At 42.8% G+C, this 19,532-nt stretch overlaps 1 protein-coding gene across 9 annotated transcripts in view; it reads left to right on the forward strand.

The window, feature by feature from the left end:
* The window catches only part of mcf2la (mcf.2 cell line derived transforming sequence-like a), a 307,378-nt gene that overhangs the window by 117,327 nt on the left and 170,519 nt on the right, over positions 1–19,532 (forward strand). For all 9 annotated transcript variants that reach the window (XM_063051229.1, XM_063051230.1, XM_063051232.1 and 6 more), the window contains one exon: positions 10,643–10,757. In XM_063051229.1, coding sequence (XP_062907299.1) covers positions 10,643–10,757 — 115 coding nt within the window. The remainder of the gene's footprint in view (positions 1–10,642; positions 10,758–19,532) is intronic.

Here is a 19,532-nt window from a genome sequence, read left to right on the forward strand (position 1 = left end):
ATCTGAAAGAGTCACTTCAAAAGTCTTTGAACTATGAGCAACAGCAAATTTAGAAAGTAGTTATTAACAATATGTATCATCTCTGTTATTCTCTTTGATTTAAACACACTTTAATGAACACAGTTCTCTCAGTTTTACATTTGGTATATTGAAAAGAACTTCAAAGGGGCAGGTACTTTTCAAAATTCCTTTTCCTTCACTCAGAAACATAATTATGTTGTGCACCATTCAAGGGATATGCATCAGGAAGGTTAGATTAGATTAGATTAGGTTATGAGGATGCACAGTCCTCTTTTATTGTCATTTAGTAATGCATGCATCAAGAAATGATATAACATTCCTCCAGAATGATATCACAGAAACACAAGACAAACCAAGACTAAAAAAACTGACAAAAACAATGTAATTATAACATATAGTTACAACAGTGCAAAGCAATACCGTAATTTGATAAAGAACAGACCATGGGGATGGTTAAAAAAAAAAGTCTCGAAGTCTCTCGGAAGTCCCATCATCTCACGCAGATGGTAGAAGGAAGAGAAACTCTCTTCCTGCCATGAGCTTCCAGTGCCACAAACTTGCCGATGCAGCATCCTGGAAGCACCTAACCACAGTTGACTCTTGAGTCCATCCGAAAACTTTGAGTCTCCGATCAGCCCTCTGACTCCGAGCACCGAGCACCATCTCTGCCGAGTGCTTCGACCCCGGCCCTGGCAACAGGCAATAGGCAAAGGCGAGGATTTGGGGCCTTCCCCTCTGGAGACTCTTGATCGCACAGTAGCAATGGCAGCGGCAGTAAGTGTTACTGACCCTGTATTCTTTTGAGCAGTTGAGGAATCTGAAGAGTTTGACTGGTGGAGATTGTTACTTCCTACTCCAGTTCACTGTCAGCATAAAGGTTCTTTGATGATGCTCTCGTGAAGTGCCTTGGAACCTTCCAGTATATTAAGAAGGCTGAAGTCCAACTGTGGATAAGAAAGACCTGGCACAGCCTTTGTGATGGGTGCATAAATAATATTGCATTTTTGGTCAATTGAATAATTAATCAGCCAAATTAACTTAGCACCCTGTATTCAGGATATTCACCAGCTATTTCCATATTTTCTTTACATTCTGATACAAAGAGATCTGGATGTCCTCCTGCAAGATTGACAAAAGGCTAACATGCAGCCAAAACACGTAATTGGGTGACCTGACAGGATGTTGTGATTTACTGCTGTGGGCGTTGAATACAATAGTAGGGAGGTTATAGTTCAGCTACATTGGGAATTGATTTGAGACTGTTTCTGGAATACCCTGAATAATATAGACTAATATTTGCATTATGCAGGTTGTCTGATGAGGAAAAGTGGACAGGCCAGAGTGTTATGTGCTGTAGTTTAAAAAGTGGGAAGTGATTTGACAGAAGCATATACAGTAGCATCCTGAAGGTTCTTGACAGAACCAATGTGGAGATAATGCTTATCTTGTAGAAGAATCTAGAAATTAGGGGTGATGGTTTTAAAAGAAGGGACAGTTAATTTAAATCAAAGAAAAGAGTAATATTTTTCCTACAGTGGATTGGAACACTCTTCCTCAAAAGGTGGTGGAGGCAAGGTCAGGATATTTTAAACAGAAGCTTGCTAAGCAAGGTGATGGAAGGTTACAGCTGGAAGGGATAATATGCAGTTGAAATTAGACACTTTAATAGCAGAGCAGGTTTGAGGGGACATGGCCCACATTTGCATCAAATTGGTATGTTCTCTGTGGAAATAAGGCTTCAACTCAAATTTTATGCAAAGTGCTTAGAGCCCTAATTTGCATGTCATTTGGTTGCCCATGTACCTGCTGCTTCTTGAGGACAGCAGATGATTTCAAAAGGGTGTAGAACATAAAGAAAGAGCATAACACTCAGGAGACCCTTCCCTAATCCTTCCAGATTATTCCTGAGTTTCTGTGAATTCTGGACTAATTTCCTGGATACTGCCCTGAACAAGCCAAAAGAAAAATCATATTGTCAATAAACAAAGCTTTTTATTACTTTTTTGAACAATGTAATACATTAATTATATTAACACTAAAGATGAAATGGTGGATATAGGGTTTAATTGGATAGGGAACAATTGAAGATTGATTGGTTATATGATGACATCTGCAGGAACAAATTCAACTAAAGAACGTAACCCCACCCGTTTGCCTGTAGTAAGTCCTACGTGGGCTGTGAGGAGTTAACCTGGAGTTATAACATTAATCCTTCAGGCTCTTTAGCTATCAAATCCTTCATTTCCCTTCAGATCCTGAAACTAAACAATGCCAGTCATGACCAAAGGTTGAGCATTCTTGTTCTTGACACGAAGAAGCAAATAACAAAGATGATTCCAGGGAACACACATCAAAGTTGCTGGTAAACGCAGCAGGCCAGGCAGCATCTCTAGGAAGAGGTACAGTCGACGTTTCGGGCCGAGACCCTTCGTCAGGACTAACTGAAAGAAGAGCTAGTAAGAGATTTGAAGTGGGAGGGGGAGAGGGAGATCCAAAATGATAGGAGAAGACAGGAGGGGGAGGGATGGAGCCAAGAGCTGGACAGGTGATTGGCAAAAGGGATATGAGAGGATCATGGGACAGGAGGCCCAGGGAGAAAGAAAGGGGGGGGATCCAGAAGATGGGCAAGGGGTATAGTGAGGGGGACAGAGGGAGAAAAAGGAGAGAGAGAAAAAGAATGTGTGTGTATATAAATAAATAACGGATGGGGTACGATGGGGAGGTGGGGCATTAGTGGAAGTTTGAGAAGTCAATGTTCATGCCATCAGGTTGGAGACTACCCAGACGGAATATAAGGTGTTGTTCTTCCAACTTGAGTGTGGCTTCATCTTTACAGTTGAGGAGGCCGTGGATAGACATATCAGAATGAGAATGGGATGTGGAATTAAAATGTGTGGCCACTGGGAGATTCCAGGGAAGTGTTTTAAGGAGAGATTAAGGAAGCTAATCCACAATGGCCACCCCAGGGTACTGGATGATGACCCTTTCATTGCCCCTGCCCATTCCCATGCTGATCTTTGCTTTTTTTGATTTCACCATCCTTGGTCTTCTCCACTGCCAGGGTGAGACCTAATGCAAACTAGGGGAATCATTCTTCATTTTTTAATCTATATAGTCTACAACCCAATCAGAATGAATTTTATAACCTTCATCTCTGGAATTTTACCCCCATTCTTTCTCTGGTTGTTCCATTTTTGACCCCTCTCCCATATACTCCCTCCATTACCCCACCACCCATTTTCGACTCCCGTCCCTCCTAGTTCCCTCCGCCTGCTACCCACACATGGCAATATTAAACTCTCCAGCTCCTCCTCTCCCCATCTGATTCTGGTTCTATTTGCTCTTCACTTCTCCCCTATTGGTTCCCATCATCAACTTCCCCTCTTATCTGATTCCAGCATTGATAGCCTCTGTGTTCCTGTTTTTCACCCTTCCAGCAGATGACCCCATCTTCACCCTGCCCTTCATGAGGCAACCTGGCTTTACCTGTCTCCCAAATCCCGTCCTGCCCTGCCCTACCTGGCTCCATCTGCCTGTTATCTTTCACCCTTCCATGGTTCATCATTTGCCCCTGTCTCATCATTCTGTCTCTCCTCTTTTTATCAGCTATCTTCCCTTTCCACCTAGTCTTGATGCAGGATCTCCACCTGAGACATTGACAAGTATTCCTCCTCAAAGATGCTGCTTGACTCACTGAGTTCCTTCAACAGATTTTCTGTTGCTCTGGATACCAAGAACTACAATCAATTTGTCGCTGTCTCTCCCTTCTAAGGAGGTCTGTGACCTAAAGTCCTAATGATCATATGGGGGATTAATTAAATTTGACTAGGGTAGTCGTTCACTGGAGTTTTCAAATACCATTGAACAGAGGTTAACAGCATAGAAATCAGTTGTGAACAACAGAGATGAAACAATTCCCCTTACCTTCATGCACAAAGTTGTTTTTCAGAAAGTCATAAGGTAAAGCTATTGCTTTGTGCTATTTAAAAGGGTTCAATTTATGTATGGATTGCCTCTAATGTCCTGAAAACATAATCTTTTGCCAGTGGAGTTATCGAACAAAACTTGGCACTGAGGATGTAATAAAATATTTGGAGAAACAGTCAAGAGTCCAGAATGATTCCATGCGGTGATCCTGAAAGGTAGTTGGGCTGCAGAAGATTATAGAGACAGGGAGGAATGAGGCCATGAAGACAATAAAGTACTTACCTGAAGATTTTATTTACAAGTGGACTCAGGCAAGGAGGGTCAATGATACTTTTATTTGTGGGAGAGATATGAGTGAGAAGCTCTGAGTAGAGAGAGATGGTTGCAAAGACCTTGGATTGGCCTAAGACAATACAGTAGTCAGGTAGAGGGTTAGATTTGGTAATTACAGATGGTGAATGAATATTGGATGCTGGGCAAGTAAAGTGAGATCAGAGGGAATGGAGAAGTGGGAACAGGTGGTGATATGTGGAGCAGTATACTTTTGGATCCAATTTGCCAAGGGCTGGCATGTAGAATTGGAGGAGACAAAAATAAATATTTGGGACAGATATGAGGTGATCTTTCTCCCCAGTGACCAAAGGAGGATTTTTTTGTATGCCATTTTGTTTTTTCAACAGATGACTGACTGAAGAACTTTGCTGCTAGTTTAGTTGTTAATTGTGTCAGGCTCTTTGTGGCATTGCTCCCCACATGTTCATCGGTAGGCTTGAGTGCATGAACTTTTTATTGATCCATTCACAGGATATAGATATAATTGGCAAGACTGCCATTCATCATTGATTCCTGATAACACCTCTGCTCTGGCTTCGTGGGTCCACAGAGTCCATGCACTCTTTTCACTCTAATCTTACATTTCTCCCAATTTTCTCCCCAAGTTCCCACCAACTCCCTCCAAATTCTATCACTTGTATAGACACTAAAGGCAGTTTACCATGGCCAATTTGCGTATAAATCCTCATGTCTTTGGGTTGTGGAAAGAAACCTATGGAAAATGTTCTAAACCCAACCACCCTCAACGGCTTCATCAATGGCCCCCCCCCTTCAATCACTGACGATCGCATCGTGTCCTGCACTATTTATGACTTGTCAGATAACGAAGCAGTCTACGCATAAATGCAGCAAGGCCTGGACAATATCCAAACCTGTGCTGATGGGCATCAAGTAACATTTGTACCGGGCAATATCAATACCCTACAAGAGGAAATCCAGCTATTACCCCCTGAAATTACCACCACTGAATCCCCCACTATTGTTATCCTGGGGGTTACCATTGACCAGAAACTGAACTAGAGTAGTCATATATACAATGTTGTTACATGCAAATGTCAGAAGCTTGGAATCCTGCAGTGAGTAACTCATTTCCTAACTCCCCCAAACTTGACCTTTATTTGCAATGCTGAATTCAGAACTGTAATGCAGTCCTCTCTCCTTGCCTGGGTGGTGTTGTTTCAAACTCACTCAAGCAGCTCAACACCATGCAGGACACAGCAGCCAGCTTGCTAGGCACCCTACAGTTCACTCACCCCCCCCCCCCCACCCAGTACAGCAGTTCATGTACGATGTACTGTAGTACTCACCAAGATTCCTTAGCACCTTCCAAGCCCATGATTTCGACCAGCTATGACAAGGATGGTAAAAATATGGGAACAACACCAACCGGAAGCTGCCCTCCAAGCCACACAAAATTCTGCCTTGGTAACATGCTGCTGATCCTTCACCCTCACTGGGTCCACATCCTGGAACTCTCTCCCTGAAAGCGTTGTGGAGTGTGGTGCTTCAAGAAGGTGGCTCTCCATCACCTTCTCAAGGGTAGGTAGGGATGGGCACTTAAATGCTCAGCTTCTGAAACCCCCTTCTTTTGAAAGAATAAAACAAGGTATTGTCGTTTCACAGCACGGTGCCTGTACACCAGCCTCCATGCTCCAACATTGCATGTGTAAAGTAGTGCCAGAAATAAGTTCATTCAAAATCTTCCGTTCTGACCTCAAAATGACCTCCAGGAAGGGAATGGTCCACCAATGCTCCTAGCCTCAGCGGCAGTGTTGGTTGCCCTATGGCATTTGCCTAAATACAGCTGTTACACTGTAGTTATACAAGATGTTAATGAGACTGCATTTGCAATATTGTGTTCAGTTTTAATCACACTGCTATAGGAAATGAACTAGAAAGAAAGCAGAGGAGATCTATGAGGATGTTGCTGGGACTCAAGCAACTGATTTATGGAAGGAGGTTGAGTAGGCTGGGATGCTTTTCATTGGATTATAGGAGAATGTTAGTATTCATTTCGAGAGAACTAGAATATAAGAGCAAGTGTGCCATGCTGAGGCTTTATAAAGCATTGGTCAATCCGCAGTGTTGTAAGCAGTTTTGGGCCCCTTATCTAAGAAAAGATGTGCTAGCATTGGAAAGGGTCGAGAACAGGTTCACAAGAATGATTCCAGGAATGAAAGGGTTAACAAACTGTTTGAGGAATGTTTGATTGGCTCTGGGCCTGTACTCACTGGAGTTTAGAAGGTTTGGTGGGGGTGGGGGGATCTCATTGAAACCTATTGAATATAGAAAGGGCTAGATGCCACTGACAGGGAGAGGATATTTCCTGTATGAGTGAGTCTGGACCAGAGGGCACAGCCTCGGAATAGAGGGATGTCCAACTAGAACAGAGATGAGGAGGAATTTCCTTAGCCAGTGGGTGGTGAATCTGTGAAACTCATTGGAACAGACAGCCATGGAGACCAAGTTATTGAGTAAATTTAAAGCTGAAGTTGATAAGTTCCTGCTTAGTCAGGGTGTCAAAGGTTATGGGGAGAAGTCAGGGGAATGGGATTAAGAGGGATAGTATGTCAGCCATGATGGAATGACAGAGTGGACTCGATGGGCTGAATGACCTAATTTGCTCCTACGTCTTGTGGTCTTACAGTCTAATGAGGGGTGATCTACAGAGGTGTATGAAATCATGAGTATAGAGGGGATGAATGCACACACTTCATCCCAGGATTGGGAAGTCAAGAACTATAGAGCATAGCTTTAAGGTGAGAGGGAAAAGATTTAACAGAGACTTAAGGGATAACTTTTCCATCCAGAGGGTGGTCCGTATATGGAAAGAGGAAGTGGCTTAGGAAAGTACACGGACAGGTAGGTGGATAGGATAGGAATGAATTAGAGGCATAAGGGACAAACACTGGAAAATGGGACTAGCATCTTGGTCATCATGGACCATCTGGGCTGAGGTCTGTAAGACCATAATATACAGGAGCAGAATTAGGCCATTTGGCCCATCGAGTCTGCGCCACCATTTCACCATGGCTAATCCGTTATTCCTCTGAGCCCTAATCTCCTGTCTTCTCTCCATATCCCTTCATGCCCTAACCAATCAAGAATCTATCAACCTTTACCTTAAATATACATAAAGGCTTGGTCTCCACGGCTGCCTGTGGCAATTAATTCCACAAATTCACCACTCTCTGGCTAAAGAAATTCCCGCCCGCCATCTCTGTTCTAAAAGGACATCCCTCTATTCTGAGGCCGCGTCCTCTGGTCCTAGACTCCACACCATAGAAATCATACTTCCCAGATCCATTCTATCAAGGCTTTTCACCATTCAATAGGTTTCAATTAGGTCACCCCTTAGTCTTCTAAACTCTAGTGAATCCAGGCCCAGAGCCATTAAATGCTCTTCATATGACAAGCCATTCAATCCTGGAATCATTTTTGTGAATCTCCTTTGAACCCTCTCCAGTGTCAGCACATCCTCTCTAAGATAAGGGACTCAGAACTGCTCACAATACTTGAAGTGAAGCCTCACCAGTGCTTTATAAAGCCTCAACATTACATTCTTGCTTTTATATTCTAGTCCTCTTGAAATGAATGTTAACATCACATTTGCCTTTCTCACCACAGACTCAACCTGCAAATTAACTTTCAGGGAATCCTGCACAAGGACTCCCAAGTCCCTTTGTGCCTCAGATTCTTGAATTTTTTGTCCATATAGAAACCCTTCTACCAAAGTTCATGACCATACATTTCCCGACACCGTATTCTATCTGCCACTTCTTTGCCCATTTTCCTAATTTGTCTAAGTCCTTCTGTAGCCTCTCGACTTCCTCAAAACTACTTGTCCCTCCATCTATCTTCATATTGCCTGCAAACTTTGCAACAAAGCCATCAATTCTGTCATTCAATGACAGACGTGTAAACTGAAGCGGTCCCAACACAGACCTCTGTGGAACATCACTCGTCCTGGCATAGAGTATCACTGTAAGACTCTTTGAAAGCAGGGTCTACTGAACATTTCCGCTGATCATGTGTTTGGTAAGCTGCAAACTCTACTGGCTGAATTAAGACACGAAAACTAATAGATACAGGGATGACATTGGAGCCATTTCTGTTCTCATGTCTGTACTGAGGACTGAGGCAATGGAGAAGGAAGCTGTGAAGTGGGTATGAATTGTGAAGAAAGCACAGACTCTTGTCATGCACCCTTCATTACTCTTTGTGTTTGGCAAGTCAGCAGATCCCAGCTACTAAACTCAAGAAAACTGGTCCTACCTAAAAAGGTTTAGCATAAGTCCTCTCTCAGTAATAAAGTAATCACTTACCATCACTGTAGTGAGTGTGCCTATTTTTAACTTTATGCAATGGAAACCATTTGTATCTGGTTAGTAGGCCTGAATTCAGATCTACATGGCAACTGAGGGATACCTTGGTTGCCTTGGTCGCCTTGGTAACCATCTATATTTCTCTGTATGCAGGTGCAGTTCCTGGGAGCAATTCTAATCCAAGCAGCGAATAAACTGTCACTGCCTGTTTGAAATCATTAGTTTATTTGAATTCTTCATCTATACTGAAAGTATTTTACTATTTATGACAGGTTGACTTCTGTAAGTGCAACCAAGGTGATGAAGCCCAAAAAATATTCCAGATGACTTGAAATCAAAATTTGGCCCAGATTTGCCATATTTACAAGACAAGTTGTAGAGGATGTCAGAGGGCTGAGGGTTGATGAACATTGATGCTGCATGGAAACGTGCATAAATAGGGCCGAGACAGTGGAGCATGCCATTTACTGGTGTAAGTTCATTTGCAGAGTAGCAGCACCATGTGTGGAGATGCTGATCAATACAGGGAGCACAGAAGTGATAGGACACGGAAGTTGTTCTTTTGTCAAATTTAAAAAGATAGAAGTGTTGAGACATGAATATCTCAGTTAGGGGATAGAAATACCTGGAGCAGTTCATCATATAATGGAGTGTCCTCCTGGTGAGAAGCTACTAGTAGTAATGTCTTCTTGGCAAGGGACACCAATGGTAATGCCATTGGGAGTGAGTACTGTATGCCATAACAAGAATGATCAATTTTTGTCACTTATCTGTGAAATAAGATGAAGAAAATTCAGGGTGAATAGCAATACCTAAGAATGCTTTGACTATGGTGATAAGGTTGTGTCTTACGCAACTGAATTGGAATTATTCCTCTGGCATGACAAATGGATCGAGTTATTGGTATTTGTACGTGTTGGTGGCTGATTGTCAAGGCTAAACTTGTCAGTGAGGACTGCTGGTTTTAAGGGTTAGTGAGGGTTGGTTTTGACTGAGGACGTTTGGTGATCAGGGTTGGTGATTGTAATTGGCAATTGATTGGCACAGTTGATGGATGTAATAGTTGGGTTTGATTGCTAGGTCTGATAATTTCAATAATTGGTCACTGGCAGGGCAAATGACTGTAATAGTTGTGATTGATTGCCAGTGCTAATGATTGTGGCTTGATAGTCAAATTTGATGATTTGTAATGCTTGGTGATTGTAATGGTTACTCAGTTACTTATTGCCCATAATGCCACTGGAGTTTAGGGGCAGCAATGGAGGTCATCCATCTCTGGCTGTGTTCAAGGCTTCCTTTATTATCTCAGTAGCTTCCTCTCGGTTTTCACTACTGTCAATCATACCTATCCTGGGTGGATACTCAGGAATACCATCACACTCAGATGTAGAAGGTTTCTTCATTGCTGTTTCCGTAACAATTTTTTTTACCAGTCAGGGTTGTTAGCCCTGAACTGAACCCCTGAACCTGGAGGGGTTCACTCTTAGTCTGTCCTCTACACTTTGACCTGTTTGGCATGGGTGACCCTACCAAGAACCAAAACATAAAGCCTTGACACAAACCTCCAAACCCAACCACAAGGTTGTAGTCCTTTTGGAGGGGTTGTAATGGTTGGTGATGAAATATTTGGTGATGTGCTAGGTGTTTAAAAGCCAGCTTTATTATTGGAACCGCAGAAATTGATGGACTTCTATCTATAGATTAACATTATCCCAGGACTGATATGATTAATGATTACCTTGCAGTGTAAACATTTCCAAGAATGTATAGAGCTGCAAAAGATATCTGAGCCCTTACCAATACATAGAGCTAGGGATATGGAAGTGATAAGCACAGGGAAGGGAAAGGAAGTCCTGGACGAAGATGGATGTGTACAGGTGAGAAAGCAATAAAGTACCTACTACTCCAGTTAAGGTGGGTTCGGAGGTGGTCTATTGTGCTGTGTAACCGCAGAGTCTGATTCAGTTCCTTTGTCAGTTCCTTTGTTTTTAAAAATTGTATTGATGATAATTCTGTAATATTATTTTTCCTTACAGGTGGTCGAGGAGATGGCGGGTGTCCAATTATAACCTTTCCTGAATATCCAAACTTCACTGATATCCCTGAGGAGGAGTTCCAAAATGTTATAACATATCTGACCAGTGTTCCAAGGTAAGATTCAAGTAGTTCCTGTAATAATGGCTTCCAAACATTTCGACTGAAGGACCCGTTAGTTTCATCTCAGTTACTTCAATAAAACTGAAGTCCCACGGACTCCATAAACCCTTGGCATTTATACCCCACAACCTCTGACCTGAAGGGGTTGCTCTTGCTGGAGCTGCCGTCTCACCATGAACGATGTTAATTAGATGTTTTCCTAGTTTACTGCAAGTGCAGACTAATAAATGCAACCCAAGAAAGAGGTGTCATTAGGTGTCATAGGACTGCTTTAACTTCTGGATTTCCAGTATCTGGACACCATGCTCCGGCCTGCAGGGTTTCAATCCACCAGATGGACTGAATGGCGGCATCGGGAAAGGCCAGAGGTATATCAAAGGTGCATCTTGAGACCTATACTTGTTATCACAAGGAAGGCATAACAGCATCTCCACTTTCTCAGAAATTTGCGTAGCTTTGGCATGAAACCAAAAACTTTGACAAATTTCTATAGATGTCCAGGGGAGACTATCCTAACTGGTGCAGAAACACCAATACCGGGAACAGAAAAGACCACAGAAAGTGGTAGATACAGCCCAGTCCATCACAGGCCAAGCCCTCCCCACCATTGAGTATATTTAAGTGGAGTGCTGTCACATGAAAGCACAGTTGTCACAAAGATCCCCGCCATCCACACCATGCTCTCTATACACTGCTACCCTCCAGCAGGAGGTACCAGGTTCAGAAACATTTATTACCTACAATCATTATACTCCTGAACTGAAATGGACAACTTCACTCACCATAACTCTGAGATTATTCCAAACTCCATGACCTACAGACTCAATTTCAAGCACTCTTTACAACTTATGTTCTCACTATTAATTTTTCTTTATTTACAGAATGTTTGTTTGTTAGCCTATGTTTATGTCTAGTTTTTTTAAATAAATTCTAATGTACTTTTTTATGTTTCCTGTTAATGCCTGCAAGAAAATGAATTTCAAGGTTGTATATGGTAACATGATGTACTTTGATAATAAATTTACTTTGAACTTTAATTCAAGTACAGAAAGAGATCTAAATAATAATTAAAATAAATGCATATGGAAATGGAGATTTGAGACTGCAGTTGCTGGATTCTGGAGTGAAAGTTCATCTGCTGGAAAACACAATGGGTCACGCAGTACTGTATCTATGGGAGCAGAGGGATGGTTAATAATTTGGCTTGAGACCCTGTACCATGACTCAAAACTTCAGATGACCCTTTGCCTCTACCAGTGCTGCTTGATCTGCTGAGTTCATCTAGCAGACTATTTCTTTGCTGCAAATAAACTGCGTACATGAGTAGACAATTAGTCTCCTCGGGCCTCCTCTGTCATTCAGTCAGATCACAACTGATCTGATCGTAACCTCATCTCTGCATTCCCGGTAATCTTTCACCACCTGCCACTAACCCTTCCCTCCACCTTACCTAACGAGAATCTGTCCCCACCTCCCGAAGATTCTGCTTCCACTGTCTTTTGCAGTTAAGAGTTCAACACACTCAGTTCGGGGAGGTCCAGACAGAGTGATTAACTTATTTTTCCTCTCGGCCTTATTCTCCTGCCTTCTACCTTTTGATGCCTTTACTAATCAAGAACCTAACAACCTCCTCTTTAAAAGTACCCAATGGCTTGCCCTCTACAGCCTTCTGTGGCAATGAATTCCACAGATTTATCACCCTCTGACTAAAGAAGTTACTCCTCATTTCTGTTCTAAAGGGATGTCCTTCTATTCTGAGGTTGTGCCCTCTGGTCCTAGACTTTCCCACTATAGGAAACGTCCTTTCCACATCCATGGTATCTAGACCTTTCAGTATTTGATAAGTTTCAATGAGATCCCCCCCTCATCCTGCTAAACTCCAGCAAGTGCAAGCCCAATTGAAAGTGCAGGTTGTTATTAATGATTATGATATAGTTGGGATCACAGAGACATGGCTCCAGGGTGACCAGGGATGGGAGCTCAACGTTCAGGGATATTCAATATTCAGGAGGGATAGACACGAAGGAAGGGGAGGTGGGGTGGCGTTGCTGGTTAAAAAAGAGATTAACGCAATAGAAAGGAAGGACATAAGCCGGGAAGATGTGGAATCGATATGGGTAGAGCTGCGTAACACTAAGGGGCAGAAGACGCTGGTGGGAGTTGTGTACAGGCCACCTAACAGTAGTAGTGAGGTCGGAGATGGTATTAAACAGGAAATTAGAAATGTGTGCAATAAAGGAACAGCAGTTATAATGGGTGACTTCAATCTACATGTAGACTGGGTGAACCAAATTGGTAAAGGTGCTGAGGAAGAGGATTTCTTGGAATGTATGCGGGATGGTTTTTTGAACCAACATGTCGAGGAACCGACTAGAGAGCAGGCTATTCTGGACTGGGTTTTGAGCAATGAGGAAGGGTTAATTAGCGATCTTGTCGTGAGAGGCCCCTTGGGTAAGAGTGACCATAATATGGTGGAATTCTTCATTAACATGAAGAGTGACGTAGTTAATTCAGAAACAAAGGTTCTGAACTTAAAGAGGGGTAACTTTGAAGGTATGAGACATGAATTAGCTAAGATAGACTGGCAAATGACACTTCAAGGATTGACGGTGGATATGCAATGGCAGGCATTTAAAGGTTGCATGGATGAACTACAACAATTGTTCATCCCAGTTTGGCAAAAGAATAAATCAAGGAAGGTAGTGCACCCGTGGCTGACAAGAGAAATTAGGGATAGTATCAATTCCAAAGAAGTAGCATACAAATTAGCCAGAGAAAGTGGCTCACCTGAGGACTGGGAGAAATTCAGAGTTCAGCAGAGGAGGACAAAGGGCTTAATTAGGAAGGGGAAAAAAGATTATGAGAGAAAACTGGCAGAGAACATAAAAACAGACTGTAAAAGCTTTTATAGATATGTAAAAAGGAAAAGACTGATAAAGACAAATGTAGGTCCCCTGCAAACAGAAACAGGTGAATTGATTATGGGGAGCAAGGACATGGCAGACCAATTGAATAATTACTTTGGTTCTGTCTTCACTAAGGAGGACATAAATAATCTTCCAGAAATAGTAAGGGACAGAGGGTCCAGTGAGATGGAGGAACTGAGCGAAATACATGTTAGTAGGGAAGTGGTGTTAGGTAAATTGAAGGGATTGAAGGCAGATAAATCCCCAGGGCCAGATGGTCTGCATCCCAGAGTGCTTAAGGAAGTGGCCCAAGAAATAGTGGATGCATTAGTGATAATTTTTCAAAACTCGTTAGATTCTGGACTAGTTCCTGAGGATTGGAGGGTGGCTAATGTAACCCCACTTTTTAAAAAAGGAGGGAGAGAGAAACCGGGGAATTATAGGCCGGTTAGCCTAACGTCGGTGGTGGGGAAACTGCTGGAGTCAGTTATCAAGGATGTGATAACAGCACATTTGGAAAGCGGTGAAATCATCGGACAAAGTCAGCATGGATTTGTGAAAGGAAAATCATGTCTGACGAATCTCATAGAATTTTTTGAGGATGTAACTAGTAGAGTGGATAGGGGAGAACCAGTGGATGTGGTATATTTGGATTTTCAAAAGGCTTTTGACAAGGTCCCACATAGGAGATTAGTGTGCAAACTTAAAGCACACGGTATTGGGGGTAAGGTATTGGTGTGGGTGGAGAATTGGTTAGCAGACAGGAAGCAAAGAGTGGGAATAAACGGGACCTTTTCAGAATGGCAGGCGGTGACTAGTGGGGTACCGCAAGGCTCAGTGCTGGGACCCCAGTTGTTTACAATATATATTAATGACTTGGATGAGGGAATTAAATGCAGCATCTCCAAGTTTGCGGATGACACGATGCTGGGTGGCAGTGTTAGCAGTGAGGAGGATGCTAAGAGGATGCAGGGTGACTTGGATAGGTTGGGTGAGTGGGCAAACTCATGGCAGATGCAATTTAATGTGGATAAATGTGAGATTATCCACTTTGGTGGCAAAAATAGGAAAACAGATTATTATCTGAATGGTGGCCGATTAGGAAAAGGGGAGGTGCAACGAGACCTGGGTGTCATTATACACCAGTCATTGAAAGTGGGCATGCAGGTACAGCAGGCGGTGAAAAAGGCGAATGGTATGCTGGCATTTATAGCGAGAGGATTCGAGTACAGGAGCAGGGAGGTACTACTGCAGTTGTACAAGGCCTTGGTGAGACCACACCTGGAGTGTTGTGTGCAGTTTTGGTCCCCTAATCTGAGGAAAGACATCTTTGCCATAGAGGGAGTACAAAGAAGGTTCACCAGATTGATTCCTGGGATGGCAGGTCTTTCATATGAAGAAAGACTGGATGAACTGGGCTTGTACTCGTTGGAATTTAGAAGATTGAGGGGGGATCTGATTGAAACGTATAAGATCCTAAAGGGATTGGACAGGCTAGATGCGGGAAGATTGTTCCCGATGTTGGGGAAGTCCAGAACGAGGGGTCACAGTTTGAGGATAGAGGGGAAGCCTTTTAGGACCGAGGTTAGGAAAAACTTCTTCACACAGAGAGTGGTGAATCTGTGGAATTCTCTGCCACAGCAAACTGTTAAGGCCAGTTCATTAGCTATGTTTAAAAGGAAGTTAGATATGGCCCTTGTGGCTACAGGGGTCAGGGGGTATGGAGGGAAGGCTGGGGCGGGGTTCTGAGTTGGATGATCAGCCATGATCATAATAAATGGCGGTGCAGGCTCGAAGGGCCGAATGGCCTACTCCTGCACCTATTTTGTATGTTTCTATGTAAATACTCTGTATACGTTAACATTTTCATTCCCAGGATCATTCTCATTTACCTCCTCTGGAACCTCTCCAATGCCAGCACATCCTTTCTTAGATAAGGGGCCCTTACCACTTACTCAACCTGCAAGTTAAGCTTTAGGAAATCCTGCATGAAGACCCCCAATTCTCTCTGCACCTCTAATTTCTGAATTTTCCTCTATTGAGAAAACAGCCTACACCTTTATTCCTCTATCAAAGTTCCCTCTACCTTACCTTTCCCTACACCACACACCACTGCCGCGTATTTCCCTATTCTCCTTATCTATCTAAATCCTTCTGCAGACTCCCTTCTTTTTCAACACTATCTGCCCCTCCAGCTATCTGCAAACCTAGCCACAAAGCCATCAATTCTGTCTTCCAAATCATTGTCATAAAACATGAAAAGAAACAGCCCCAACACTGACCCCTGCAGAACACTGCTAGCCACCGGCAGACAACCAGAAAAGGCTGCATTTATTTCTACTCTTTGCTTCCTGTCAGTCAGCCATTCTTCTAACTATGCCAATCGCTGTCCTTAATACCCTGGGCTCTTATTTTGTTTAGCAGCCTCATATGTGGCACTTTGTCAAAGGTCTTCTGAAAATCCAGGTAAACAACATCCACTGACTCACCTTTGTCTATCCTGCCTGTTATTTCCTCAAAGATTTCCAACATATTTACCTCTGCACCTGTCTCTAAACCACTCCTTGCCTTTGTTAACATATTTAAAGATCTTGGTCTTGTGCTTACTTTGGAATTGCTGTCCTATCAGATCATGTAAACGTTATACGTTATTACGTAACACCAGTTTGTTGTTTGGGAGGAATATGCATTTACAGATCAAGGACAGGCTCTTCACCCCTCTGACGCATACTGACATGATCGTTCCAATTCTATGGACTTATCGCCACCTCCTGGAGATCTTTGTTACAGCTCAAAGAGGCACAGAGAGTTCAAATGCCTTTCATTACAAGGCAGCTAAATGCACTTATGTAGTAGTCTGTATAACATCAAAGATTCTGGTTTCCATATACAGTGGATGCCAGTTAATTGGGCCATCAGTTAATCGGGGCGGCTGCTTATTTGGGACAACTCTGAAAGAACAAAAACTAATTGAGAAGATAGTCAGGATTTTCTTCATTTATTTGGGCCATTGTGCTGCTTAATTGGGACAGGAATCTGTTATCAAACAGTTTCTAACTAGCATCAGTCATGTGTACTTGTGTGGCTATTAGATACTACACTGTGCTTAGAGCAAACAGTTTTTAAATGGCATCAGTTATTTGTGTTTGTGTTCAAAAGACAGTGATTTTTGTCACTGATAGTTGGTGAGGAATAAGCAGTAAGACAATTCAGAATCATTTTCCTCACTGTATTTTCAAATATTCAGGCATGGAGATGCCAGAAACAGCTGAGAGTGAAAATGAAACAATTTCACTACTTCAGTGTTGGGAACTTTGAAGAATTTAAAGGTATTGACAGTTATCTTGAATGTTACAATGAAAACGACGATTTAGAGGATGCAATTATCAAAAGCATTGCATGAAAACAGTTCATATTTGGTAATAGGTGTCTACGTTGATTTTGTTCATTTACTGTCGATCAAAGGAACACAGCAGCGTACACTGGATGAATTGCTCCATTGATAACTTTTGGAACTAATATACAGTTTTATAGTACCGTAGTAGTATTGGGAGTGTTCTAATTTGTTCTGTATTTCATTTAAATACATAATTTGTTACTCAGTTAAACAATAGTTTGTCCTTTTTATACTTTTTAGATTATTTCCATGAAACTTCAACTAATTGGGGCAGCTGCTTAATTGAGTCAAAATGTACTGGTCCCGATGTGTCCCAATTAACTGGAATTCACTGTATTTGGAATAAGTGATTATTTTTAAAAATTGCTTTCATCGAGTCTTCTGACTTTAGATATGGATACTACCAAAGTCTTATCTCCACCTTGAAATAACAGCCTGTGAGACTTTAATCTACACCCATTCCTACATCTCTCCAGAGCTCCATGCTCCCTCATCCTTACTTTCTTAAGCAATCCCATGGGATCAAGGATGACTTGCTTCTGCTCCAGTTCCATGGACTCTAATTGATAACATCAGTGTGGGAATTGAAGGCGCTTTCAGAAATAGGGCAGGAGGAATGGTAGATTGTGAGGCAGTATGCTCCTTCTAATGTTTACATAGGGCTTCTGTGATACCTGGGCTCTGTGCTGATATCAAATCGTCATGGGCCAGAGATTATCAGAGTCAGAGAGAATGTTGCATTTATTCAAAGATCTTTTGAAAATAGTTTTGAACCTTCTCTTCTGTTTACCAATTAATTGTTCACCATGAAGCACTTCTTCAGAAGTCTGGTGTAAGGAATGTGGTTACTGACATAAGACCATAAGACCATAAGACAAAGGAGCAGAAGTCGGCCATTCGGCCCATCAAGTCTGCTCCGCCATTTTATCATGAGCTGATCCATTTTCCCATTTAGTCCCACTCCCCTGCCTTCTCAAAATAACCTTTGATGCCCTGGCTACGCAGATACCTATCAATCTCTGCCTTAAATACACCCTATGACTTGACCTCCACTGCTGCCCGTGGCAACAAATTCCACAGATTCACCACCCCCGGCTAAAAAAATTTCTTCGCATCTCTGTTCTGAATGGGTGCCCTTCAATCCTTAAGTCATGCCCTCTCGTACTAGACTCCCCCACCCTGGGAAACAACTTTGCCACATCCACTCTGCCCATGTCTTTCAACATTCGAAATGTTTCTATGAGGTCCCCCCTTATCCTTCTAAACTCCAAGGAATACAGTCCAAGAGCGGACAAACGTTCCTCATATGTTAACCCTCTCATTCCCGGAATCATTCTAGTGAATCTTCTCTGTACCCTCTCCAACCTCAGCACATCCTTTCTTAAATAAGGAGACCAAAACTGCCCACAGTACTCCAAGTGAGGTCTCACCAGCGCCTTATAGAGCCTCAACATCACATCCCTGCTCCTATACTCTATTCCTCTAGAAATGAATGCCAACATTGCATTCGCCTTCTTCACCACCGACTCAGCCTGAAGGTTAACCTTAAGGGTATCCTGCACGAAGGCTCCCAAGTCCCATTGCATCTCAGAAATTTGAATTCTCTTCCCATTTAAATAATAGTCTGCCCGTTTATTTCTTCTACCAAAGTGCATAACTATACACTTTCCAACATTGTATTTCATTTGCCACTTCTTTGCCCATTCTTCCAATCTATCCAAGTCTCTCTGCAGACGCTCTGTTTCCTCAGCACTACTGGCCCCTCCACCTATCTTTGTATCATCAGCAAACTTAGCCACAAAGCCATCTATTCCATAATTCAAATCGTTGATGTACAATGTAAAAAGAAGCGGCCCCAACACTGATCCCTGTGGAACACCACTGGTAACCGGCAGCCAACCAGAATAGGATCCCTTTATGCAACACACATCAAAGTTGCTGGTGAACGCAGCAGGCCAGGCAGCATCTATAGGAAGAGGCGCAGTCGACGTTTCAGGCCGAGACCCTTCGTCAGGACTAACTGAAGGAAGAGTGAGTAAGGAATTTGAAAGCTGGAGGGGGAGGGGGAGATGCAAAATGATAGGAGAAGACAGGAGGGGGAGGGATGGAGCCGAGAGCTGGACAGGTGATAGGCAGAAGGGGATACGAGAGGATCACGGGACAGGAGGTCCGGGAAGAAAGACGGGGGGGGGTGACCCAGAGGATGGGCAAGAGGTATATTCAGAGGGACAGAGGGAGAAAAAGGAGAGTGAGAGAAAGAATGTGTGCATAAAAAAGAGTAACAGATGGGGTACGAGGGGGAGGTGGGGCCTAGCGGAAGTTAGAGAAGTCAATGTTCATGCCATCAGGTTGGAGGCTACCCATTTATTCCCACTTTTCCCACTATTCCCTTTATTCCCACTCTCTGTTTCCTGCCAATCAGCCAACGCTCTATCCACGTATGTAACTTTCCCGTAATTCCATGGG

The sequence above is a fragment of the Mobula hypostoma genome, chromosome 6 (assembly GCF_963921235.1).
Source record: "Mobula hypostoma chromosome 6, sMobHyp1.1, whole genome shotgun sequence".
Taxonomy (NCBI): domain Eukaryota; kingdom Metazoa; phylum Chordata; class Chondrichthyes; order Myliobatiformes; family Myliobatidae; genus Mobula; species Mobula hypostoma.